This window comes from Oncorhynchus gorbuscha, linkage group LG02, assembly GCF_021184085.1.
Source record: "Oncorhynchus gorbuscha isolate QuinsamMale2020 ecotype Even-year linkage group LG02, OgorEven_v1.0, whole genome shotgun sequence".
NCBI lineage: Eukaryota > Metazoa > Chordata > Actinopteri > Salmoniformes > Salmonidae > Oncorhynchus > Oncorhynchus gorbuscha.
The window spans coordinates 102,003,604-102,031,225 of NC_060174.1; the positions used below are offsets into that span (position 1 = coordinate 102,003,604).

Genomic DNA, 27,622 nt, shown 5'->3' on the forward strand with positions numbered 1-27,622 from the left:
TGCTACTCCACATCATCAACATGCTACTCCACATCATCAACATGCTACTCCACATCATCAACATGCTACTCCCCATCATCAACATGCTACTCCACATCATCAACATGCTACTCCCCATCATTAACATGCTACTCCACATCATCAACATGCTACTCCACATCATTAACATGCTACTCCACATCATCAACATGCTACTCCACATCATTAACATGCTACTCCACATCATCAACATGCTACTCCACATCATCAACATGCTACTCCACATCATCAACATGCTACTCCCCATCATCAACATGCTATTCCACATCATCAACATGCTACTCCACATCATCAACATGCTACTCCACATCATCAACATGCTATTCCACATCATCAACATGCTACTCCCCATCATCAACATGCTACTCCCCATCATCAACATGCTATTCCAATCTTCAACATGCTACTCCACATCATCAACATGCTACTCCACATCATCAACATGCTACTCCACATCATCCACAGGGGGGCGACTCAATATTAGGAAAGTGTTCTTAATGTTTGCTATATATTGGATATAATGTGTCGTATTATACAGGAAGCATTTGAAAAAGAGATCTAGGTCTCAATATGTCTTCCCTGTTAAAATAAAGATGAAACAAATGCTACTCTCTAACACTCAACATTAGCAGCATGTTATAGCATAGGAGCACACAGCCCCCAAGGTTAATTTATGAGGGGGACCTCAAGGAGGGCTGAGTGATCGGGGCTCAGGGAGCCACTCAATTACCAGCCACATAACAAAGGCCAGTGAATCAATCCAACACGCTGCGTGGCTGGGATGAGAAGTGGCATGTTGTTAAAGGTAGAGATCCTACAGAGCTTTTGTTCTGATTTATTTCTGCCTAGGCTACCTCACAGGTTCTATTATAGGCTACCTCCCAGGTTCTATTATAGGCTACCTCCCAGGCTCTGTAATAGGTTACCTCACAGGTTCTATTATAGGCTACCTCCCAGGTTCTGTTATAGGCTACCTCCCAGGTTCTGTTATAGGCTACCTCACAGGTTCTATTATAGGCTACCTCACAGGTTCTATTATAGGCTACCTCACAGGTTCTATTATAGGCTACCTCACAGGTTCTATTATGGGCTACCTCACAGGTTCTATTATAGGCTACCTCACAGGTTCTATTATAGGCTACCTCCCAGGTTGTGTTATAGGCTACCTCCCAGGTTCTGTTATAGGCTACCTCCCAGGTTCTGTTATAGGTTACCTCCCAGGTTCTATTATAGGCTACCTCACAGGTTCTGTTATAGGCTACCTCCCAGGTTCTGTTATAGGTTACCTCCCAGGTTCTATTATAGGCTACCTCACAGGTTCTATTATAGGCTACCTCCCAGGTTCTGTTATAGGTTACCTCCCAGGTTCTATTATAGGCTACCTCACAGGTTCTATTATAGGCTACCTCCCAGGTTCTATTATAGGTTACCTCCCAGGTTCTGTTATAGGCTACCTCCCAGGTTCTGTTATAGGCTACCTCCCAGGTTCTGTTATAGGCTACAGAAGGACATAGGCTACCTCCCAGGCTCTGTTATAGGCTACCTCCCAGGTTCTGTTATAGGCTACCTCCCAGGTTCTGTTATAGGCTACCTCCCAGGCCCTGTTATAGGCTACCTCCCAGGTTCTGTTATAGGCTACCTCACAGGTTCTATTATAGGCTACCTCCCAGGTTCTGTTATAGGCTACCTCACAGGTTCTATTATAGGCTACCTCCCAGGCCCTGTTATAGGCTACCTCCCAGGTTCTGTTATAGGCTACCTCACAGGTTCTATTATAGGCTACCTCCCAGGTTCTGTTATAGGCTACCTGGTCCTTCTGTAGCTCAGTTGGTAAAGCATGGCGCTTGTAACGCCAGGGTAGTGGGTTCGATCCCCGGGACCACCCATACGTATAATGTATGCACACATGACTGTAAGTCGCTTTGGATAAAAGCATCTGCTAAATGGCATATATTATTATTATTATTATATATTATTATATATTATTATTAATATTATTATTATTATTATTATATTTACCTCCCAGGTTCTATTATAGGCTACCTCCCAGGTTCTATTATAGGTTACCTCACAGGTTCTGTTATAGGCTACCTCCCAGGTTCTGTTATAGGCTACCTCCCAGGTTCTGTTATAGGCTACCTCCCAGGTTCTGTTATACGCTACCTCCCAGGTTCTTATAGGCTACCTCCCAGGTTCTGTTATAGGCTACCTCCCAGGTTCTTATAGGCTACCTCCCAGGTTCTGTTATAGGCTACCTCCCAGGTTCTATTATAGGCTACCTCCCAGGTTCTATTATAGGCTACCTCACAGGTTCTATTATAGGCTACCTCACAGGTTCTGTTATAGGCTACCTCACAGGTTCTTTATAGGCTACCTCACAGGTTCTATTATAGGCTACCTCACAGGTTCTATTACAGGCTATCTTACATTTACATTTAAGTCATTTAGCAGACGCTCTTATCCAGAGCGACTTACAAATTGGTGCATTCACCTTATGACATCCAGTGGAACAGTCACTTTACAATAGTGCATCTAAATCTTAAAGGGGGGGGGGTGAGAAGGATTACTTATCCTATCCTAAGTATTCCTTAAAGAGGTGGGGTTTCAGGTGTCTACCTCCCAGGTTCTATTATAGGCTACCTCACAGGTTCTGTTATAGGCTACCTCACAGGTTCTGTTATAGGCTACCTCCCAGGTTCTGTTATAGGCTACCTCACAGGTTCTGTTATAGGCTACCTCACAGGTTCTGTTACAGGCTACCTCCCAGGTTCTGTTATAGGCTACCTCACAGGTTCTATTATAGGCTTCCTCACAGGTTCTGTTATAGGCTTCCTCACAGGTTCTATTATAGGCTACCTCACAGGTTCTATTACAGGCTACCTCCCAGGCTCTGTTACAGGCTACCTCCCAGGCTCTGTTATAGGCTACCTCCCAGGTTCTATTATAGGCTTCCTCACAGGTTCTATTATAGGCTACCTCCCAGGTTCTGTTATAGGCTACCTCCCAGGTTCTATTATAGGCTACCTCACAGGTTCTGTTATAGGCTACCTCCCAGGTTCTGTTAAACGCTACCTCACAGGTTCTATTATAGGCTACCTCCCAGGTTCTATTATAGGCTACCTCCCAGGTTCTGTTATAGGCTACCTCACAGGTTCTGTTATAGGCTACCTCCCAGGTTCTGTTATAGGCTACCTCCCAGGTTCTATTATAGGCTACCTCCCAGGTTCTATTATAGGCTACCTCCCAGGTTCTATTATAGGCTACCTCCCAGGTTCTATTATAGGCTTCCTCCCAGGTTCTATTATAGGCTACCTCCCAGGTTATATTATAGGCTACCTCCCAGGTTCTATTATAGGCTACCTCCCTGGTTCTATTATAGGCTACCTCCCAGGTTCTGTTATAGGCTACCTCCCAGGTTCTATTATAGGCTACCTCCCAGGTTCTATTATAGGCTACCTCCCAGGTTCTATTATAGGTTACCTCCCAGGTTCTATTATAGGCTACCTCCCAGGTTCTATTATAGGCTACCTCCCAGGTTCTGTTATAGGCTACCTCACAGGTTCTGTTATAGGCTACCTCCCAGGTTCTATTATAGGCTACCTCCCAGGTTCTATTATAGGCTACCTCCCAGGTTCTATTATAGGTTACCTCCCAGGTTCTATTATAGGCTACCTCCCAGGTTCTATTATAGGCTACCTCCCAGGTTCTGTTATAGGCTACCTCACAGGTTCTGTTATAGGCTACCTCCCAGGTTCTGTTATAGGCTACCTCCCAGGTTCTATTATAGGCTACCTCCCAGGTTCTATTATAGGCTACCTCCCAGGTTCTATTATAGGCTACCTCCCAGGTTCTATTATAGGCTACCTCCCAGGTTCTATTATAGGCTTCCTCCCAGGTTCTATTATAGGCTACCTCCCAGGTTATATTATAGGCTACCTCCCAGGTTCTATTATAGGCTACCTCCCTGGTTCTATTATAGGCTACCTCCCAGGTTCTGTTATAGGCTACCTCCCAGGTTCTATTATAGGCTACCTCCCAGGTTCTATTATAGGCTACCTCCCAGGTTCTATTATAGGTTACCTCCCAGGTTCTATTATAGGCTACCTCCCAGGTTCTATTATAGGCTACCTCCCAGGTTCTGTTATAGGCTACCTCACAGGTTCTGTTATAGGCTACCTCCCAGGTTCTGTTATAGGCTACCTCCCAGGTTCTATTATAGGCTACCTCCCAGGTTCTATTATAGGCTACCTCCCAGGTTCTATTATAGGCTACCTCCCAGGTTCTATTATAGGCTACCTCCCAGGTTCTATTATAGGCTTCCTCCCAGGTTCTATTATAGGCTACCTCCCAGGTTATATTATAGGCTACCTCCCAGGTTCTATTATAGGCTACCTCCCTGGTTCTATTATAGGCTTCCTCACAGGTTCTATTATAGGCTACCTCCCAGGTTCTATTATAGGCTTCCTCACAGGTTCTATTATAGGCTTCCTCACAGGTTCTATTATAGGCTACCTCCCAGGTTCTATTATAGGCTTCCTCACAGGTTCTATTATAGGCTACCTCCCAGGTTCTATTATAGGCTACCTCCCAGGCTCTGTAATAGGTTACCTCCCAGGCTCTGTAATAGGTTACCTCCCAGGTTCTGTTATAGGTTACCTCCCAGGTACTATTATAGGTTACCTCCCAGGTTCTGTTATAGGTTACCTCCCAGGTTCTATTATAGGCTACCTCCCAGGCTCTGTAATAGGTTACATCCCAGGCCCTGTTATAGGCTACCTCCCAGGTTCTGTTATAGGCTACCTCCCAGGTTCTGTTATAGGCTACCTCCCAGGCCCTGTTATAGGCTACCTCCCAGGCCCTGTTATAGGCTACCTCCCAGGCCCTGTTATAGGCTACCTCCCAGGCCCTGTTATAGGCTACCTCCCAGGTTCTGTTATAGGCTACCTCCCAGGTTCTGTTATAGGCTACCTCCCAGGTTCTGTTATAGGCTACCTCCCAGGTTCTGTTATAGGCTCCCTCCCAGGTTCTGTTATAGGCTACCTCCCAGGCCCTGTTATAGGCTACCTCCCAGGTTCTGTTATAGGCTACCTCCCAGGTTCTGTTATAGGCTACCTCCCAGGTTCTATTATAGGCTTCCTCACAGGTTCTATTATAGGCTTCCTCACAGGTTCTATTATAGGCTACCTCCCAGGTTCTATTATAGGCTTCCTCACAGGTTCTATTATAGGCTACCTCCCAGGTTCTATTATAGGCTACCTCCCAGGCTCTGTAATAGGTTACCTCCCAGGCTCTGTAATAGGTTACCTCCCAGGTTCTGTTATAGGTTACCTCCCAGGTACTATTATAGGTTACCTCCCAGGTTCTATTATAGGCTACCTCCCAGGTTCTGTTATAGGTTACCTCCCAGGTTATATTATAGGCTACCTCCCAGGTTCTGTTATAGGTTACCTCCCAGGTTCTATTATAGGTTACCTCCCAGGTTATATTATAGGCTACCTCCCAGGTTCTATTATAGGCTACCTCCCAGGCTCTGTAATAGGTTACATCCCAGGCCCTGTTATAGGCTACCTCCCAGGTTCTGTTATAGGCTACCTCCCAGGCCCTGTTATAGGCTACCTCCCAGGCCCTGTTATAGGCTACCTCCCAGGCCCTGTTATAGGCTACCTCCCAGGTTCTGTTATAGGCTACCTCCCAGGTTCTGTTATAGGCTACCTCCCAGGTTCTGTTATAGGCTACCTCCCAGGTTCTGTTATAGGCTCCCTCCCAGGTTCTGTTATAGGCTACCTCCCAGGCCCTGTTATAGGCTACCTCCCAGGTTCTGTTATAGGCTACCTCCCAGGTTCTGTTATAGGCTACCTCCCAGGTTCTATTATAGGCTTCCTCACAGGTTCTATTATAGGCTTCCTCACAGGTTCTATTATAGGCTACCTCCCAGGTTCTATTATAGGCTTCCTCACAGGTTCTATTATAGGCTACCTCCCAGTTTCTATTATAGGCTACCTCCCAGGCTCTGTAATAGGTTACCTCCCAGGCTCTGTAATAGGTTACCTCCCAGGTTCTGTTATAGGTTACCTCCCAGGTACTATTATAGGTTACCTCCCAGGTTCTGTTATAGGTTACCTCCCAGGTTCTATTATAGGCTACCTCCCTGGTTCTATTATAGGCTTCCTCACAGGTTCTATTATAGGCTACCTCCCAGGTTCTATTATAGGCTTCCTCACAGGTTCTATTATAGGCTTCCTCACAGGTTCTATTATAGGCTACCTCCCAGGTTCTATTATAGGCTTCCTCACAGGTTCTATTATAGGCTACCTCCCAGGTTCTATTATAGGCTACCTCCCAGGCTCTGTAATAGGTTACCTCCCAGGCTCTGTAATAGGTTACCTCCCAGGTTCTGTTATAGGTTACCTCCCAGGTTCTATTATAGGCTACCTCCCAGGCTCTGTAATAGGTTACCTCCCAGGTACTATTATAGGTTACCTCCCAGGTTCTGTTATAGGTTACCTCCCAGGTTCTATTATAGGCTACCTCCCAGGCTCTGTAATAGGTTACATCCCAGGCCCTGTTATAGGCTACCTCCCAGGTTCTGTTATAGGCTACCTCCCAGGTTCTGTTATAGGCTACCTCCCAGGCCCTGTTATAGGCTACCTCCCAGGCCCTGTTATAGGCTACCTCCCAGGCCCTGTTATAGGCTACCTCCCAGGTTCTGTTATAGGCCACCTCCCAGGTTCTGTTATAGGCTACCTCCCAGGTTCTGTTATAGGCTACCTCCCAGGTTCTGTTATAGGCTCCCTCCCAGGTTCTGTTATAGGCTACCTCCCAGGCCCTGTTATAGGCTACCTCCCAGGTTCTGTTATAGGTTACCTCCCAGGTTCTGTTATAGGCTACCTCCCAGGTTCTATTATAGGCTTCCTCACAGGTTCTATTATAGGCTTCCTCACAGGTTCTATTATAGGCTACCTCCCAGGTTCTATTATAGGCTTCCTCACAGGTTCTATTATAGGCTACCTCCCAGGTTCTATTATAGGCTACCTCCCAGGCTCTGTAATAGGTTACCTCCCAGGCTCTGTAATAGGTTACCTCCCAGGTTCTGTTATAGGTTTCCTCCCAGGTACTATTATAGGTTACCTCCCAGGTTCTGTTATAGGTTACCTCCCAGGTTCTGTTATAGGCTACCTCCCAGGTTCTATTATAGGCTTCCTCACAGGTTCTATTATAGGCTACCTCACAGGTTCTATTATAGGCTTCCTCACAGGTTCTATTATAGGCTACCTCCCAGGTTCTATTATAGGCTACCTCCCAGGCTCTGTAATAGGTTACATCCCAGGCCCTGTTATAGGCTACCTCCCAGGTTCTGTTATAGGCTACCTCCCAGGTTCTGTTATAGGCTACCTCCCAGGCCCTGTTATAGGCTACCTCCCAGGCCCTGTTATAGGCTACCTCCCAGGTTCTATTATAGGCTACCTCCCAGGTTCTATTATAGGCTTCCTCCCAGGTTCTGTTATAGGCTACCTCCCAGGTTATATTATAGGCTACCTCCCAGGTTCTATTATAGGCTACCTCCCTGGTTCTATTATAGGCTTCCTCACAGGTTCTATTATAGGCTACCTCCCAGGTTCTATTATAGGCTTCCTCACAGGTTCTATTATAGGCTACCTCCCAGGTTCTATTATAGGCTTCCTCACAGGTTCTATTATAGGCTACCTCCCAGGTTCTATTATAGGCTACCTCCCAGGCTCTGTAATAGGTTACCTCCCAGGCTCTGTAATAGGTTACCTCCCAGGTTCTGTTATAGGTTACCTCCCAGGTACTATTATAGGTTACCTCCCAGGTTCTGTTATAGGTTACCTCCCAGGTTCTATTATAGGTTACCTCCCAGGTTCTGTTATAGGTTACCTCCCAGGTTCTATTATAGGCTACCTCCCAGGTTCTGTTATAGGTTACATCCCAGGCCCTGTTATAGGCTACCTCCCAGGTTCTGTTATAGGCTACCTCCCAGGTTCTGTTATAGGCTACCTCCCAGGCCCTGTTATAGGCTCCCTCCCAGGTTCTGTTATAGGCTACCTCCCAGGCCCTGTTATAGGCTACCTCCCAGGCCCTGTTATAGGCTACCTCCCAGGCCCTGTTATAGGCTACCTCCCAGGTTCTGTTATAGGCTACCTCCCAGGTTCTGTTATAGGCTACCTCCCAGGTTCTGTTATAGGCTACCTCCCAGGTTCTGTTATAGGCTCCCTCCCAGGTTCTGTTATAGGCTACCTCCCAGGCCCTGTTATAGGCTACCTCCCAGGTTCTGTTATAGGCTACCTCCCAGGTTCTGTTATAGGCTACCTCCCAGGTTCTATTATAGGCTTCCTCACAGGTTCTATTATAGGCTTCCTCACAGGTTCTATTATAGGCTACCTCCCAGGTTCTATTATAGGCTTCCTCACAGGTTCTATTATAGGCTACCTCCCAGGTTCTATTATAGGCTACCTCCCAGGCTCTGTTATAGGTACCTCCCAGGCCCTGTTATAGGCTACCTCCCAGGCCCTGTTATAGGCTACCTCCCAGGTTCTATTATAGGCTACCTCCCAGGTTCTATTATAGGCTTCCTCCCAGGTTCTATTATAGGCTACCTCCCAGGTTATATTATAGGCTACCTCCCAGGTTCTATTATAGGCTACCTCCCTGGTTCTATTATAGGCTTCCTCACAGGTTCTATTATAGGCTACCTCCCAGGTTCTATTATAGGCTTCCTCACAGGTTCTATTATAGGCTTCCTCACAGGTTCTATTATAGGCTACCTCCCAGGTTCTATTATAGGCTTCCTCACAGGTTCTATTATAGGCTACCTCCCAGGTTCTATTATAGGCTACCTCCCAGGCTCTGTAATAGGTTACCTCCCAGGCTCTGTAATAGGTTACCTCCCAGGCTCTGTAATAGGTTACCTCCCAGGTTCTGTAATAGGTTACCTCCCAGGCTCTGTAATAGGTTACCTCCCAGGTTCTAGGTTACCTCCCAGGTTCTATTATAGGCTACCTCCCAGGCTCTGTAATAGGTTCATCCCAGGCCCTGTTATAGGCTACCTCCCAGGTTCTGTTATAGGCTACCTCCCAGGGTTATACCTCCCAGGTTCTGTTATAGGTACATCCCAGGCCCTGTTATAGGCTACCTCCCAGGTTCTGTTATAGGCTACCTCCCAGGTTCTGTTATAGGCTACCTCCCAGGTTCTATTATAGGCTTCCTCACAGGTTCTATTATAGGCTTCCTCACAGGTTCCATTATAGGCTACCTCCCAGGTTCTATTATAGGCTTCCTCACAGGTTCTATTATAGGCTACCTCCCAGGTTCTATTATAGGCTACCTCCCAGGCTCTGTAATAGGTTACATCCCAGGCCCTGTTATAGGCTACCTCCCAGGTTCTGTTATAGGCTACCTCCCAGGTTCTGTTATAGGCTACCTCCCAGGCCCTGTTATAGGCTACCTCCCAGGCCCTGTTATAGGCTACCTCCCAGGTTCTATTATAGGCTACCTCCCAGGTTCTATTATAGGCTTCCTCCCAGGTTCTGTTATAGGCTACCTCCCAGGTTATATTATAGGCTACCTCCCAGGTTCTATTATAGGCTACCTCCCTGGTTCTATTATAGGCTTCCTCACAGGTTCTATTATAGGCTAACTCCCAGGTTCTATTATAGGCTTCCTCACAGGTTCTATTATAGGCTACCTCCCAGGTTCTATTATAGGCTTCCTCACAGGTTCTATTATAGGCTACCTCCCAGGTTCTATTATAGGCTACCTCCCAGGCTCTGTAATAGGTTACCTCCCAGGCTCTGTAATAGGTTACCTCCCAGGTTCTGTTATAGGTTACCTCCCAGGTACTATTATAGGTTACCTCCCAGGTTCTGTTATAGGTTACCTCCCAGGTTCTGTTATAGGTTACCTCCCAGGTTCTGTTATAGGTTACCTCCCAGGTTCTATTATAGGCTACCTCCCAGGTTCTGTTATAGGTTACATCCCAGGCCCTGTTATAGGCTACCTCCCAGGTTCTGTTATAGGCTACCTCCCAGGTTCTGTTATAGGCTACCTCCCAGGCCCTGTTATAGGCTCCCTCCCAGGTTCTGTTATAGGCTACCTCCCAGGCCCTGTTATAGGCTACCTCCCAGGCCCTGTTATAGGCTACCTCCCAGGCCCTGTTATAGGCTACCTCCCAGGTTCTGTTATAGGCTACCTCCCAGGTTCTGTTATAGGCTACCTCCCAGGTTCTGTTATAGGCTACCTCCCAGGTTCTGTTATAGGCTCCCTCCCAGGTTCTGTTATAGGCTACCTCCCAGGCCCTGTTATAGGCTACCTCCCAGGTTCTGTTATAGGCTACCTCCCAGGTTCTGTTATAGGCTACCTCCCAGGTTCTATTATAGGCTTCCTCACAGGTTCTATTATAGGCTTCCTCACAGGTTCTATTATAGGCTACCTCCCAGGTTCTATTATAGGCTTCCTCACAGGTTCTATTATAGGCTACCTCCCAGGTTCTATTATAGGCTACCTCCCAGGCTCTGTTATAGGCTACCTCCCAGGCCCTGTTATAGGCTACCTCCCAGGCCCTGTTATAGGCTACCTCCCAGGTTCTATTATAGGCTACCTCCCAGGTTCTATTATAGGCTTCCTCCCAGGTTCTATTATAGGCTACCTCCCAGGTTATATTATAGGCTACCTCCCAGGTTCTATTATAGGCTACCTCCCTGGTTCTATTATAGGCTTCCTCACATGTTCTATTATAGGCTACCTCCCAGGTTCTATTATAGGCTTCCTCACAGGTTCTATTATAGGCTTCCTCACAGGTTCTATTATAGGCTACCTCCCAGGTTCTATTATAGGCTTCCTCACAGGTTCTATTATAGGCTACCTCCCAGGTTCTATTATAGGCTACCTCCCAGGCTCTGTAATAGGTTACCTCCCAGGCTCTGTAATAGGTTACCTCCCAGGCTCTGTAATAGGTTACCTCCCAGGTTCTGTAATAGGTTACCTCCCAGGCTCTGTAATAGGTTACCTCCCAGGTTCTGTTATAGGTTACCTCCCAGGTTCTATTATAGGCTACCTCCCAGGCTCTCTAGGTTACATCCCAGGCCCTGTTATAGGCTACCTCCCAGGTTCTGTTATAGGCTACCTCCCAGGCCCTGTTATAGGCTCCCTCCCAGGTTCTGTTATAGGCTACATCCCAGGCCCTGTTATAGGCTACCTCCCAGGTTCTGTTATAGGCTACCTCCCAGGTTCTGTTATAGGCTACCTCCCAGGTTCTATTATAGGCTTCCTCACAGGTTCTATTATAGGCTTCCTCACAGGTTCCATTATAGGCTACCTCCCAGGTTCTATTATAGGCTTCCTCACAGGTTCTATTATAGGCTACCTCCCAGGTTCTATTATAGGCTACCTCCCAGGCTCTGTAATAGGTTACCTCCCAGGCTCTGTAATAGGTTACCTCCCAGGTTCTGTAATAGGTTACCTCCCAGGTTCTGTTATAGGTTACCTCCCAGGTTCTATTATAGGCTACCTCCCAGGCTCAGGTTACATCCCAGGCCCTGTTATAGGCTACCTCCCAGGTTCTGTTATAGGCTACCTCCCAGGTTCTGTTATAGGCTACCTCTCAGGCCCTGTTATAGGCTACCTCCCAGGCCCTGTTATAGGCTACCTCCCAGGTTCTGTTATAGGCTACCTCCCAGGTTCTGTTATAGGCTACCTCCCAGGTTCTGTTATAGGCTACCTCCCAGGCCCTGTTATAGGCTACCTCCCAGGCCCTGTTATAGGCTACCTCCCAGGCCCTGTTATAGGCTACCTCCCAGGTTCTGTTATAGGCCACCTCCCAGGTTCTGTTATAGGCTACCTCCCAGGTTCTGTTATAGGCTACCTCCCAGGTTCTGTTATAGGCTCCCTCCCAGGTTCTGTTATAGGCTACCTCCCAGGCCCTGTTATAGGCTACCTCCCAGGTTCTGTTATAGGCTACCTCCCAGGTTCTGTTATAGGCTACCTCCCAGGTTCTATTATAGGCTTCCTCACAGGTTCTATTATAGGCTTCCTCACAGGTTCTATTATAGGCTACCTCCCAGGTTCTGTTATAGGCTACCTCCCAGGTTCTGTTATAGGCTACCTCCCAGGTTCTATTATAGGCTTCCTCACAGGTTTTATTATAGGCTACCTCCCAGGCTCTGTAATAGGTTACCTCCCAGGCTCTGTAATAGGTTACCTCCCAGGTTCTGTTATAGGTTACCTCCCAGGTACTATTATAGGTTACTTCCCAGGTTCTGTTATAGGTTACCTCCCAGGTTCTATTATAGGTTACCTCCCAGGTTCTGTTATAGGTTACCTCCCAGGTTCTATTATAGGCTACCTCCCAGGTTCTGTTATAGGTTACATCCCAGGCCCTGTTATAGGCTACCTCCCAGGTTCTGTTATAGGCTACCTCCCAGGTTCTGTTATAGGCTACCTCCCAGGCCCTGTTATAGGCTCCCTCCCAGGTTCTGTTATAGGCTACCTCCCAGGCCCTGTTATAGGCTACCTCCCAGGCCCTGTTATAGGCTACCTCCCAGGCCCTGTTATAGGCTACCTCCCAGGTTCTGTTATAGGCTACCTCCCAGGTTCTGTTATAGGCTACCTCCCAGGTTCTGTTATAGGTTACCTCCCAGGTTCTATTATAGGTTACCTCCCAGGTTCTGTTATAGGTTACCTCCCAGGTTCTATTATAGGCTACCTCCCAGGTTCTGTTATAGGTTACATCCCAGGCCCTGTTATAGGCTACCTCCCAGGTTCTGTTATAGGCTACCTCCCAGGTTCTGTTATAGGCTACCTCCCAGGCCCTGTTATAGGCTCCCTCCCAGGTTCTGTTATAGGCTACCTCCCAGGCCCTGTTATAGGCTACCTCCCAGGCCCTGTTATAGGCTACCTCCCAGGCCCTGTTATAGGCTACCTCCCAGGTTCTGTTATAGGCTACCTCCCAGGTTCTGTTATAGGCTACCTCCCAGGTTCTGTTATAGGCTACCTCCCAGGTTCTGTTATAGGCTACCTCCCAGGTTCTATTATAGGCTTCCTCACAGGTTCTATTATAGGCTTCCTCACAGGTTCTATTATAGGCTACCTCCCAGGTTCTATTATAGGCTTCCTCACAGGTTCTATTATAGGCTACCTCCCAGGTTCTATTATAGGCTACCTCCCAGGCTCTGTTATAGGCTACCTCCCAGGCCCTGTTATAGGCTACCTCCCAGGCCCTGTTATAGGCTACCTCCCAGGTTCTATTATAGGCTACCTCCCAGGTTCTATTATAGGCTTCCTCCCAGGTTCTATTATAGGCTACCTCCCAGGTTATATTATAGGCTACCTCCCAGGTTCTATTATAGGCTACCTCCCTGGTTCTATTATAGGCTTCCTCACAGGTTCTATTATAGGCTACCTCCCAGGTTCTATTATAGGCTTCCTCACAGGTTCTATTATAGGCTTCCTCACAGGTTCTATTATAGGCTACCTCCCAGGTTCTATTATAGGCTTCCTCACAGGTTCTATTATAGGCTACCTCCCAGGTTCTATTATAGGCTACCTCCCAGGCTCTGTAATAGGTTACCTCCCAGGCTCTGTAATAGGTTACCTCCCAGGCTCTGTAATAGGTTACCTCCCAGGTTCTGTAATAGGTTACCTCCCAGGCTCTGTAATAGGTTACCTCCCAGGTTCTGTTATAGGTTACCTCCCAGGTTCTATTATAGGCTACCTCCCAGGCTCTGTAATAGGTTACATCCCAGGCCCTGTTATAGGCTACCTCCCAGGTTCTGTTATAGGCTACCTCCCAGGCCCTGTTATAGGCTCCCTCCCAGGTTCTGTTATAGGCTACATCCCAGGCCCTGTTATAGGCTACCTCCCAGGTTCTGTTATAGGCTACCTCCCAGGTTCTGTTATAGGCTACCTCCCAGGTTCTATTATAGGCTTCCTCACAGGTTCTATTATAGGCTTCCTCACAGGTTCCATTATAGGCTACCTCCCAGGTTCTATTATAGGCTTCCTCACAGGTTCTATTATAGGCTACCTCCCAGGTTCTATTATAGGCTACCTCCCAGGCTCTGTAATAGGTTACCTCCCAGGCTCTGTAATAGGTTACCTCCCAGGTTCTGTAATAGGTTACCTCCCAGGTTCTGTTATAGGTTACCTCCCAGGTTCTATTATAGGCTACCTCCCAGGCTCTGTAATAGGTTACATCCCAGGCCCTGTTATAGGCTACCTCCCAGGTTCTGTTATAGGCTACCTCCCAGGTTCTGTTATAGGCTACCTCTCAGGCCCTGTTATAGGCTACCTCCCAGGCCCTGTTATAGGCTACCTCCCAGGTTCTGTTATAGGCTACCTCCCAGGTTCTGTTATAGGCTACCTCCCAGGTTCTGTTATAGGCTACCTCCCAGGCCCTGTTATAGGCTACCTCCCAGGCCCTGTTATAGGCTACCTCCCAGGCCCTGTTATAGGCTACCTCCCAGGTTCTGTTATAGGCCACCTCCCAGGTTCTGTTATAGGCTACCTCCCAGGTTCTGTTATAGGCTCCCTCCCAGGTTCTGTTATAGGCTACCTCCCAGGCCCTGTTATAGGCTACCTCCCAGGTTCTGTTATAGGCTACCTCCCAGGTTCTGTTATAGGCTACCTCCCAGGTTCTATTATAGGCTTCCTCACAGGTTCTATTATAGGCTTCCTCACAGGTTCTATTATAGGCTACCTCCCAGGTTCTGTTATAGGCTACCTCCCAGGTTCTGTTATAGGCTACCTCCCAGGTTCTATTATAGGCTTCCTCACAGGTTTTATTATAGGCTACCTCCCAGGCTCTGTAATAGGTTACCTCCCAGGCTCTGTAATAGGTTACCTCCCAGGTTCTGTTATAGGCTTCCTCCCAGGTACTATTATAGGTTACCTCCCAGGTTCTGTTATAGGTTACCTCCCAGGTTCTGTTATAGGCTACCTCCCAGGTTCTATTATAGGCTTCCTCACAGGTTCTATTATAGGCTACCTCCCAGGTTCTATTATAGGCTACCTCCCAGGCTCTGTAATAGGTTACATCCCAGGCCCTGTTATAGGCTACCTCCCAGGTTCTGTTATAGGCTACCTCCCAGATTCTGTTATAGGCTACCTCCCAGGCCCTGTTATAGGCTACCTCCCAGGTTCTATTATAGGCTACCTCCCAGGTTCTATTATAGGCTTCCTCCCAGGTTCTGTTATAGGCTACCTCCCAGGTTATGTTATAGGCTACCTCCCAGGTTCTATTATAGGCTACCTCCCTGGTTCTATTATAGGCTTCCTCACAGGTTCTATTATAGGCTACCTCCCAGGTTCTATTATAGGCTACCTCCCAGGTTCTATTATAGGCTTCCTCACAGGTTCTATTATAGGCTTCCTCACAGGTTCTATTATAGGTTACCTCCCAGGTTCTATTATAGGCTTCCTCACAGGTTCTGTTATAGGCTACCTCCCAGGCCCTGTTATAGGCTCCCTCCCAGGTTCTGTTATAGGCTACCTCCCAGGTTCTGTTATAGGCTACCTCCCAGGCCCTGTTATAGGCTCCCTCCCAGGTTCTGTTATAGGCTACCTCCCAGGCCCTGTTATAGGCTACCTCCCAGGTTCTGTTATAGGCTACCTCCCAGGTTCTGTTATAGGCTACCTCCCAGGTTCTATTATAGGCTTCCTCACAGGTTCTATTATAGGCTTCCTCACAGGTTCTATTATAGGCTACCTCCCAGGTTCTATTATAGGCTTCCTCACAGGTTCTATTATAGGCTACCTCCCAGGTTCTATTATAGGCTACCTCCCAGGCTCTGTAATAGGTTACCTCCCAGGCTCTGTAATAGGTTACCTCCCAGGCTCTGTAATAGGTTACCTCCCAGGTTCTATTATAGGTTACCTCCCAGGTTCTGTTATAGGTTACCTCCCAGGTACTATTATAGGTTACCTCCCAGGTACTATTATAGGTTACCTCCCAGGTTCTGTTATAGGTTACCTCCCAGGTTCTATTATAGGCTACCTCCCAGGCTCTGTAATAGGTTACATCCCAGGCCCTGTTATAGGCTACCTCCCAGGTTCTGTTATAGGCTACCTCCCAGGTTCTGTTATAGGTTACCTCCCAGGTTCTGTTATAGGCTACCTCCCAGGTTCTGTTATAGGCTACCTCTCAGGCCCTGTTATAGGCTACCTCCCAGGCCCTGTTATAGGCTACCTCCCAGGTTCTGTTATAGGCTACCTCCCAGGTTCTGTTATAGGCTCCCTCCCAGGTTCTGTTATAGGCTACCTCCCAGGCCCTGTTATAGGCTACCTCCCAGGTTCTGTTATAGGCTACCTCCCAGGTTCTGTTATAGGCTACCTCCCAGGTTCTTATAGGCTACCTCCCAGGCTCTGTTATAGGCTACCTCCCAGGCCCTGTTATAGGCTACCTCCCAGGTTCTGTTATAGGCTACCTCCCAGGTTCTTATAGGCTACCTCCCAGGCTCTGTTATAGGCTACCTCCCAGGCTCTGTTATAGGCTACCTCCCAGGTTCTTATAGGCTACCTCCCAGGCCCTGTTATAGGCTACCTCCCAGGTTCTTATAGGCTATGGTTGGAACATGGTATCCAGGCACTATTTCAGACAGATCAGATGTTTATTTATTTATTAGGATCCCAATTATGACAGCTAGTCTTACCGGGGTCTGACACGTAATGAAAAGACATTACAGACTAAATACTTTACAATTTACACACTTTAAAAAAGATAGACTGTACAACGTACAGTACAGTTGTGTATCACCCTACAGCCTGGGGAACCTGCAGGATGTATGATATCCAGGCTGTTGCTGCTTCTCTGTCATTATCATTATCTGTTGCTATGCGCTGAAGAGCACTGAGGAGCGCTGAGGAGCGCTAAGGAGCGCTGGGGAGCACTGTGGAGCACTGTGGAGTACTGAGGAACACTGAGAAGTACTGAGGAGTGCTGAGGAGCGCTGAGGAGCACTGAGGGGCACTGAGGAGCACTGAGGAGTACTGAGGAGTACTGAGGAGCACTGAGGAGCACTGAGGAGTACTGTGGAGCACTGAGGAGTACTGAGGAGCACTGAGGAGTACTGAGGAGTACTGAGGAGTACTGAGGAGCACTGAGGAGCACTGAGGAGTACTGAGGAGCACTGAGGAGCACTGGGGAGTACTGAGGAGTACTGAGGAGCACTGAGGAGTACCGAGGAGCACCGAGGAGCACCGAGGAGTACCGAGGAGCACTGCGGAGTACTGAGGAGCACTGAGGAGCACTGAGGAGCACTGCGGAGTACTGAGGAGCACTGAGGAGTGCTGAGGAGCACTGAGGAGTACTGAGGAGTAGCATGACATTAGTGGTTTAGTGTTTCCACCCCTACCAGGAGGAATAGAATCCCCTTTTAATCTCTGTGTGTGTGTGTGTGTGCGAGGGAGGAAGCTGGACAGACAGACAGACAGACAGACAGACAGACAGACAGACAGACAGACAGACAGACAGACAGACAGACAGACAGACAGACAGACAGACAGACAGACAGACAGACAGACAGACAGACAGACAGACAGACAGACAGACAGACAGACAGACAGACAGACAGACAGACAGACAGACGGGACAGACAGACTCCAAGCCTCTCTCAGATATAACACTTACTCTGTCATCTTAGATGTATGGCTGTTGTTGAAAAGTGCTGATCTACAGACACATGCGTTTGATTGTTGTGTGATAAGTAGTTACTGAAGCGCAGTAGAAACACTGAGAGAAATGTGTCCTTCCTCTCCTTTCCCTGATAATAAACAGCACCCCAGTGGTTTTACAGTATTGTAACTGTAGTAGCCATCCTGTGGAGAAGAATGAATGTCAAGTTCTTTTTAAAAACAGTATGTTTGGGTGTGTCTTTGCAACAGGTTGCGAGGTGTGGCATCCTGTGTGTAAACAAGCAGCTCGATTGGAGAAGAAACTCCGAGTGAGTATTTAAAAAATAAATAATAATAATTATTATTATTTAACTTTTATTTAACTAGGTAAGTCAGTTAAGAACAAATTTGTATTTACATTGACGGCCTACACCGGATGACGCTGGGCCAATTGAGCACGGCCCTATTGAGCACGGCCCCAATCACAGCCGGTCGTGATACAGCCTGGATTCGAACCAGAGTGTCTGTAGTGACGCCTCCTGCACTGAGATGCAGTGCTATTGCATTTCCCAGACTGTTACAACACCTTGACCTGGTCAACCATAGAGCCCCACCGGTACTACACTACTATGTCCTCCTAGAAACTCTCTCTTCTTCCTGTTGTTGTGTGTATGATAGAGCAGAGTCGCTGTAGGGAGAGGATCTGAGGTAACACTGGGGTGTTGTTCATCCAAGTTATCCTCTGTCAGTGTTTTGTCTCCCTTAGCCGAAGTCTGACCTCTGCAGGCTCACTCTGACACGTGTGTGTGTGTGTGTGTGTGTGTGTGTGTGTGTGTGTGTGTGTGTGTGTGTGTGTGTGTGTGTGTGTGTGTGTGTGTGTGTGTGTGTGTGTGTGTGTGTGTGTGTGTGTGTGTGTGTGTGTGTGTGTGTGTGTGTGTGTGTGTGTGTGTGTGTTCCCACAGTTCAGACGTACCTCGGAGGCCTCCGTATCTCCCCCTGGGTCCAGCATCGGCTCCCCGAGCCGCATCATCTGTGTGAGTAGTCTGTCGCCAAGGCATCGCCATGGTTATTTGATTACACGTACGCCTTCTGTTGGCTGCCAGCCTGTCTTAGAGGCGGAGACCTCTTTACAGGATCTGAGCCAGCTGTCATTCACATGGGTCGACAGACCACCATGTGCAGTTGTCTGTGGCTTCAGGTGATTCTATGTGTTTTTGGGGGGAAAACACTGTTTGTTATATCCTGTGTGGTATTGATGTATGTTAAAGGAGGTCACATCATTTCTCCATTGTTGACAGTTGCTCTGTGAAGTTGACATTCCGGAAGGTATACTTATGCCAGCAGAGTATGTAACATTCCGGAGGGTATACTTATGCCAGCAGAGTATGTAACATTCCGGAGGGTATACTTATGCCAGCAGAGTATGTAACATTCCGGAGGGTATACTTATGCCAGCAGAGTATGTAACATTCCGGAGGGTATACTTATGCCAGCAGAGTATGTAACATTCCGGAGGGTATACTTATGCCAGCAGAGTATGTAACATTCCGGAGGGTATACTTATGCCAGCAGAGTATGTAACATTCCACAAGGTATACTTATGCCAGCAGAGTATGTAACATTCCGGAGGGTATACTTATGCCAGCAGAGTATGTAACATTCCGGAGGGTATACTTATGCCAGCAGAGTATGTAACATTCCGGAGGGTATACTTATGCCAGCAGAGTATGTAACATTCCGGAGGGTATACTTATGCCAGCAGAGTATGTAACATTCCGGAGGGTATACTTATGCCAGCAGAGTATGTAACATTCCGGAGGGTATACTTATGCCAGCAGAGTATGTAACATTCCGGAGGGTATACTTATGCCAGCAGAGTATGTAACATTCCGGAGGGTATACTTATGCCAGCAGAGTATGTAACATTCCGGAGGGTATACTTATGCCAGCAGAGTATGTAACATTCCGGAGGGTATACTTATGCCAGCAGAGTATGTAACATTCCGGAGGGTATACTTATGCCAGCAGAGTATGTAACATTCCAGAAGGTAACAAACCGAGTATATGAGCGGAGTTGAGCTGTAGGAAATTCCGCTCATCGCTCATGGAGCCGTGCTTGCGCTTCATGTCCTTTCCAAAAGCTCCATTAAAAACCTCTCTGCGCTTCATGTCCTTTCCAAAAGCTCCATTAAAAACCTCTCTGCGCTTCATGTCCTTTCCAAAAGCTCCATTAAAAACCTCTCTGCGCTTCATGTCCTTTCCAAAAGCTCCATTAAAAACCTCTCTGCGCTTCACAGAAAAAAAGCTATCGCTCCATCAATTAAAATCACAATTTAACCAACACCAAACTATTTTTCTTGACTACCTGGACCTGCCCTTTGGTTTTGAAGCATTGTAAACATGAAAAGGTGAATGTAAGAAGCGCTCATCCTCCCTAGAGGCTGTCTCATCATTTTGTTGTGTCGTCAGCAAACTTAATGATGGTGTTGGAGTCATGCCTGGCCATACAGTTGTGGGTGAACAGGGAGTACAGGAGGGGACTCAGCACGCACCACAGAGGGGCCCCAGTGTTGAGGATCAGCGTGGCGGATGTGTTGTTACCTACCCTTACCACCTGGGGGCGGCCCGTCAGGAAGTCCAGTATCCAGTTGCAGAGGGAGATGTTTAGTTCCTTAGCTTATTGATGAGCTTTGAGGGAACTATGGTGTTGAATGCTGAGCTGTAGTCAATTAATGACTTTCTCACATAGGTGTTCCTTTTGTCCAGGTGGGAAAGGGCACTGTGGAGTGCGGCTGAGATTGTATCATCTGTGGATCTGTATTCGAATTGGAGTGGGTCTAGTGTTTCTGGGATGATGGTGTTGATGTGAGCCATGACCAGCCGTTCAAAGCACTCCATGGCAACCAAAGTGAGTGCTACGGGGCTGTAGTCATTTAGTCAGGTTAACTTCGCTTTCTTGGGCACAGGGACTATGGTGGTCTGCTTGAAATGTATTATAGCAAATAGACACACACCTCTACCCCACGTTTTACCAGACAAAGTAGCTGTTCTGTCTTACCGATGCAATGAAAACCCAGCCAGCTCTATATTATCCGTGTCGTCGTTCAGCCACGACTCTGTGAAACGTAAGATATTACAGTTTTTAATGTCCCATTTGTAGGATGGTTTTGAACGGAGCTCAACCAGTTTATTCTCCAGTGATTTCACATTGGACAATAGAACGGATGGTGGAGGCGGTTTTACCCACTCGCCGACCAATCCTCACAAGGCACTCCGACCTCCGCCCCTCGTGTCTCTGTATTTTCTTCACGTAAATGACAGGGATTTGGGCCTGGTCTCGGGGAAGCAGTATATCCTTCGCGTCGGACTCATTAAAGAAAAAATATCTTCATCCAGTTGGAGGTGAATAATCTCTCTTGCTCTTGGTCGCCATCTTTGTAAGTCACCTTGATTTAGTACCTGTGTGTTTTATCAGTTTCTTTATGAAAATATTTTGTGAACTCCATGACAGTATCTAATGCAAAGGGTTATAGCAGTACGCAAGTAGACTACAAATGCGTGCTGGGCCGGGCCCTGAGCTTGTGAAATGGGCACTACTGGAGCGAAATTGGAATCTATGAGAAGGTCGATGCTTCAGCCTTTGGGAATCTCGCTTCGCGCTCCAGTCAAATTGGGAATGCTCCGCTCCAGCCCCGCCCCTCGCTCCGCTCCAGCTCCGCCCCTCGTTCCGCTCTGCTCAAATACTCTGTATGCCACTAAAGAGGAAAACTGCCATGGTAAACAACTTGTTTAGACATTATGCTGTTGTTGAGTGTGGTTTGGACCAAAGTCCTGGGAGAGCTGTGGCCCCTCTCCAGCAATCTCTCTTCCATAGGGTTTGGCTTTGTTTGTTTCTGGGATGTCTCTGCGGTCAGTGTGTGTGGGTGTGTGTTTTCTCTGTCTTACCCAGGGTGCCATCAGCAGCTTGCAGCTGACCCTGATCCGGTCTCCCCTCCGGATCTCTCAGTCTGTCAACGCAAGCTTCGTCCTCTCTGTCTGTCTGTCTGTCTGTCTGTCTGTCTGTCTGTCTGTCTGTCTGTCTGTCTGTCTGTCTGTCTGTCTGTCTGTCTGTCTGTCTGTCTGTCTGTCTGTCTGTCTGTCTGTCTGTCTGTCTGTCTGTCTGTCTGTCTGTCTGTCTGTCTGTCTGTCTGTCTGTCTGTCTGTCTGTCTGTCTGACACCCGCTTCTCCATGTTCTGTCTCGTTCTGTGTCCTCTCTACAGGCCAAAGTGGAAAACGAGGTCCTAAGTTACAAAGATCTGGCCGCACTGCCTAAGATTAAAACTATTTGTGACGTGCTGCGGCCCGATCTCATTCCCTGTGAGTCTAATCACAGATACTCCTCTGATGACAGACTAGAACGCTACAGCTATGGGGAGGTACTGATACGCTAGTGCTACTCTAGTTGACCTCTATGTGTGCTTATGTATGTGTGTGTGCGTGATGCCCACTGCCCTGTGCCCCTGTGCCCTCTTCTCTCTGTGCCCTCTTCTCCCTGTGTCCTCCTCTCCCTGTGTCCTCCTCTCCCTGTGTCCTCCTCTCCCTGTGTCCTCCTCTCTCTGTGTCCTCCTCTCCCTGTGTCCTCCTCTCCCTGTGTCCTCCTCTCCTTGTGTCCTCCTCTTTCTGTGCCCCTGTGCCTTCTTCTCTCTGTGTCCTCCTCTCCCTGTGTCCTCCTCTCCCTGTGTCCTCCTCTCCCTGTGTCCTCCTCTTTCTGTGCCCCTGTGCCCTCTTCTCCCGGTGTCCTCCTCTCTCTGTGCCCCCCTCTCCCTGTGTCCTCCTCTCCCTGTGTCACCTCTCTCTGTGTCCTCCTCTCCCTGTGTCCTCCTCTCCCTGTGTCCTCCTCTCCCTGTGTCCTCCTCTCCCTGTGTCCTCCTCTTTCTGTGCCCCTGTGCCCTCTTCTCCCTGTGTCCTCCTCTCCCTGTGTCCTCCTCTCCCTGTGTCCTCCTCTTTCTGTGCCCCTGTGCCCTCTTCTCCCTGTGTCCTCCTCTCCCTATGTCTTCCTCTCCCTGTGTCCTCCTCTCTCTGTGCCCTCTTCTCCCTGTGCCCTCTTCTCCCTGTGTCCTCCTCTCCCTGTGCCCTCTTCTCCCTGTGTCCTCCTCTCTCTGTGTCCCTTCTCTCTGTGTCCTCCTCTCCCTGTGTCCTCCTCTCCCTGTGTCCTCCTCTTTCTGTGCCCCTGTGCCCTCTTCTCCCTGTGTCCCCCTCTCCCTGTGTCCTCCTCTCCCTGTGTCCTCCTCTCCCTGTGTCCTCCTCTTTCTGTGCCCCTGTGCCTTCTTCTCTATGTGTCCTCCTCTCCCTGTGCCCTCTTCTCCCTGTGTCCTCCTCTCTCTGTGTCCTCCTCTCTCTGTGTCCTCCTCTCCCTGTGTCCTCCTCTCTCTGTGTCCTCCTCTCCCTGTGTCCTCCTCTCCCTGTGTCCTCCTCTCCCTGTGTCCTCCTCTCCCTGTGTCCTCCTCTTTCTGTGCCCCTGTGCCCTCTTCTCCATGTGTCCTCCTCTCTCTGTGTCCTCCTCTCTCTGTGTCCTCCTCTCCCTGTGTCCTCCTCTCCCTGTGTCCTCCTCTCCCTGTGTCCTCCTCTCCCTGTGTCCTCCTCTCCCTGTGTCCTCCTCTCCCTGTGTCCTCCTCTCCCTGTGTCCTCCTCTCCCTGTGCCCTCCTCTCCCTGTGTCCTCCTCTCCCTGTGTCCTTCTCTTTCTGTGCCCTCTTCTCCCTGTGCCCTCTTCTCCCTGTGCCCTCTTCTCCCTGTGTCCTCCTCTCCCTGTGTCCTCCTCTCCCTGTGTCCTCCTCTCCCTGTGTCCTCCTCTCCCTGTGTCCTCCTCTCCCTGTGTCCTCCTCTCCCTGTGTCCTCCTCTTTCTGTGCCCCTGTGCCCTCTTCTCCCTGTGTCCTCCTCTCTCTGTGTCATCCTCTCCCTGTGTCCTCCTCTCCCTGTGTCCTCCTCTCCCTGTGTCCTCCTCTCCCTGTGTCCTCCTCTCCCTGTGTCCTCCTCTCCCTGTGTCCTCCTCTTTCTGTGCCCCTGTGCCCTCTTCTCCCTGTGCCCTCTTCTCCCTGTGTCCTCCTCTCCCTGTGTCCTCCTCTCTCTGTGTCCTCCTCCTCCTGTGTCCTCCTCCTGTGTCCTCCTCTCCCTGTGTCCTCCTCTCCCTGTGTCCTCCTCTTTCTGTGCCCCTGTGCCCTCTTCTTCCTGTGCCCTCTTCTCCCTGTGTCTTCCTCTCCCTGTGTCCTCCTCTTTCTGTGCCCCTGTGTCCTCTTCTCCCTGTGTCCTCCTCTCCCTGTGTCCTCCTCTCCCTGTGTACTCCTCTTTCTGTGCACCTGTGCCCTCCTCTCCCTGTGTCCTCTTCTCCCTGTGTCCTCCTCTCCCTGTGTCCTCCTCTCCCTGTGTCCTCCTCTCCCTGTGTCCTCCTCTTTCTGTGCCCCTGTGCCCTCCTCTCTCTGTGTTCTCCTATCCATGTGTCCTCCTCTCCCTGTGTCCTCCTCTCCCTGTGTCCTCCTCTTTCTGTGCCCCTGTGCCTTATTCTCTCTGTATCCTCCTCTCCCTGTGTCCTCCTCTCCCTGTGTCCTCCTCTCTCTGTGTCCTCCTCTCCCTGTGTCCTCCTCTTTCTGTGCCCCTGTGTCCTCCTCTCCCTGTGTCCTCCTCTCCCTGTGTCCTCCTCGCCCTGTGTCCTCCTCTCCCTGTGTCCTCCTCTTTCTGTGCCCCTGTGCCCTCCTCTCCCTGTGTCCCCCTCTCCCTGTGTCCTCCTCTCCCTGTGTCCTCCTCTTTCTGTGCCCCTGTGCCCTCCTCTCTCTGTGTCCTCCTCTCCATGTGTCCTCCTCTCCCTGTGTCCTCCTCTCCCGGTGTCCTCCTCTTTCTGTGCCCCTGTGCCTTATTCTCTCTGTATCCTCCTCTCCCTGTGTCCTCCTCTCCCTGTGTCCTCTCTCTGTGTCCTCCTCTCCCTGTGTCCTCCTCTCCCTGTGTCCTCCTCTCCCTGTGTCCTCCTCTCCCTGTGTCCTCCTCTCTCTGTGTCCTCCTCTCCCTGTGTCCTCCTCTCCCTGTGTCCTCCTCTTTCTGTGCCCCTGTGCCTTCTTCTCTCTGTGTCCTCCTCTCCCTGTGTCCTCCTCTTTCTGTGCCCCTGTGCCTTCTTCTCTCTGTGTCCTCCTCTCCCTGTGTCCTCCTCTCCCTGTGTCCTCCTCTCTCTGTGTCCCTCCTCTCCCTGTGTCCTCCTCTCCCTGTGTCCTCCTCTCCCTGTGTCCTCCTCTTTCTGTGCCCCTGTGCCCTCTTCTCCCTGTGTCCTCCTCTCTCTGTGTCATCCTCTCCCTGTGTCCTCCTCTCCATGTGTCCTCCTCTCCCTGTGTCCTCCTCTCCCTGTGTCCTCCTCTCCCTGTGTCCTCCTCTCCCTGTGTCCTCCTCTCCCTGTGTCCTCCTCTTTCTGTGCCCCTGTGCCCTCTTCTCCCTGTGCCCTCTTCTCCCTGTGTCCTCCTCTCCCTGTGTCCTCCTCTCTCTGTGTCCTCCTCCTCCTGTGTCCTCCTCCTGTGTCCTCCTCTCCCTGTGTCCTCCTCTCCCTGTGTCCTCCTCTTTCTGTGCCCCTGTGCCCTCTTCTTCCTGTGCCCTCTTCTCCCTGTGTCTTCCTCTCCCTGTGTCCTCCTCTTTCTGTGCCCCTGTGTCCTCTTCTCCCTGTGTCCTCCTCTCCCTGTGTCCTCCTCTCCCTGTGTCCTCCTCTTTCTGTGCACCTGTGCCCTCCTCTCCCTGTGTCCTCCTCTCCCTGTGTCCTCCTCTCCCTGTGTCCTCCTCTCCCTGTGTCCTCCTCTCCCTGTGTCCTCCTCTTTCTGTGCCCCTGTGCCCTCCTCTCTCTGTGTTCTCCTCTCCATGTGTCCTCCTCTCCCTGTGTCCTCCTCTCCCTGTGTCCTCCTCTTTCTGTGCCCCTGTGCCTTATTCTCTCTGTATCCTCCTCTCCCTGTGTCCTCCTCTCCCTGTGTCCTCCTCTCTCTGTGTCCTCCTCTCCCTGTGTCCTCCTCTCCCTGTGTCCTCCTCTCCCTGTGTCCTCCTCTTTCTGTGCCCCTGTGCCCTCTTCTCCACGTGCCCTCTTCTCCCTGTGTCCTCCTCTCCCTGTGTCCTCCTCTCCCTGTGTCCTCCTCTCCCTGTGTCCTCCTCTCCCTGTGTCCTCCTCTCCCTGTGTCCTCCTCTCCCTGTGTCCTCCTCTTTCTGTGCCCCTGTGCCCTCTTCTCCCTGTGTCCTCCTCTCTCTGTGTCATCCTCTCCCTGTGTCCTCCTCTCCCTGTGTCCTCCTCTCCCTGTGTCCTCCTCTCCCTGTGTCCTCCTCTCCCTGTGTCCTCCTCTCCCTGTGTCCTCCTCTTTCTGTGCCCCTGTGCCCTCTTCTCCCTGTGCCCTCTTCTCCCTGTGTCCTCCTCTCCCTGTGTCCTCCTCTCTCTGTGTCCTCCTCCTCCTGTGTCCTCCTCCTGTGTCCTCCTCTCCCTGTGTCCTCCTCTCCCTGTGTCCTCCTCTTTCTGTGCCCCTGTGCCCTCTTCTTCCTGTGCCCTCTTCTCCCTGTGTCTTCCTCTCCCTGTGTCCTCCTCTTTCTGTGCCCCTGTGTCCTCTTCTCCCTGTGTCCTCCTCTCCCTGTGTCCTCCTCTCCCTGTGTACTCCTCTTTCTGTGCACCTGTGCCCTCCTCTCCCTGTGTCCTCTTCTCCCTGTGTCCTCCTCTCCCTGTGTCCTCCTCTCCCTGTGTCCTCCTCTCCCTGTGTCCTCCTCTTTCTGTGCCCCTGTGCCCTCCTCTCTCTGTGTTCTCCTATCCATGTGTCCTCCTCTCCCTGTGTCCTCCTCTCCCTGTGTCCTCCTCTTTCTGTGCCCCTGTGCCTTATTCTCTCTGTATCCTCCTCTCCCTGTGTCCTCCTCTCCCTGTGTCCTCCTCTCTCTGTGTCCTCCTCTCCCTGTGTCCTCCTCTTTCTGTGCCCCTGTGTCCTCCTCTCCCTGTGTCCTCCTCTCCCTGTGTCCTCCTCGCCCTGTGTCCTCCTCTCCCTGTGTCCTCCTCTTTCTGTGCCCCTGTGCCCTCCTCTCCCTGTGTCCCCCTCTCCCTGTGTCCTCCTCTCCCTGTGTCCTCCTCTTTCTGTGCCCCTGTGCCCTCCTCTCTCTGTGTCCTCCTCTCCATGTGTCCTCCTCTCCCTGTGTCCTCCTCTCCCGGTGTCCTCCTCTTTCTGTGCCCCTGTGCCTTATTCTCTCTGTATCCTCCTCTCCCTGTGTCCTCCTCTCCCTGTGTCCTCTCTCTGTGTCCTCCTCTCCCTGTGTCCTCCTCTCCCTGTGTCCTCCTCTCCCTGTGTCCTCCTCTCCCTGTGTCCTCCTCTCTCTGTGTCCTCCTCTCCCTGTGTCCTCCTCTCCCTGTGTCCTCCTCTTTCTGTGCCCCTGTGCCTTCTTCTCTCTGTGTCCTCCTCTCCCTGTGTCCTCCTCTTTCTGTGCCCCTGTGCCTTCTTCTCTCTGTGTCCTCCTCTCCCTGTGTCCTCCTCTCCCTGTGTCCTCCTCTCTCTGTGTCCTCCTCTCCCTGTGTCCTCCTCTCCCTGTGTCCTCCTCTCCCTGTGTCCTCCTCTTTCTGTGCCCCTGTGCCCTCTTCTCCCTGTGTCCTCCTCTCTCTGTGTCATCCTCTCCCTGTGTCCTCCTCTCCATGTGTCCTCCTCTCCCTGTGTCCTCCTCTCCCTGTGTCCTCCTCTCCCTGTGTCCTCCTCTCCCTGTGTCCTCCTCTCCCTGTGTCCTCCTCTTTCTGTGCCCCTGTGCCCTCTTCTCCCTGTGCCCTCTTCTCCCTGTGTCCTCCTCTCCCTGTGTCCTCCTCTCTCTGTGTCCTCCTCCTCCTGTGTCCTCCTCCTGTGTCCTCCTCTCCCTGTGTCCTCCTCTCCCTGTGTCCTCCTCTTTCTGTGCCCCTGTGCCCTCTTCTTCCTGTGCCCTCTTCTCCCTGTGTCTTCCTCTCCCTGTGTCC

At 50.1% G+C, this 27,622-nt stretch overlaps 1 protein-coding gene across 1 annotated transcript in view; it reads left to right on the forward strand.

Annotated features, from left to right (window-relative positions):
• LOC124014331 (actin-binding LIM protein 3-like) overlaps positions 1 to 27,622 on the forward strand; it is a gene marked incomplete in the record, with an annotated part of 248,175 nt that overhangs the window by 189,638 nt on the left and 30,915 nt on the right. Inside the window, 3 exon segments of the mRNA XM_046329191.1 lie at positions 17,932 to 17,990; positions 18,624 to 18,695; positions 21,922 to 22,076. Of these exon segments, the coding sequence (XP_046185147.1) occupies positions 17,932 to 17,990; positions 18,624 to 18,695; positions 21,922 to 22,076 (286 nt within the window).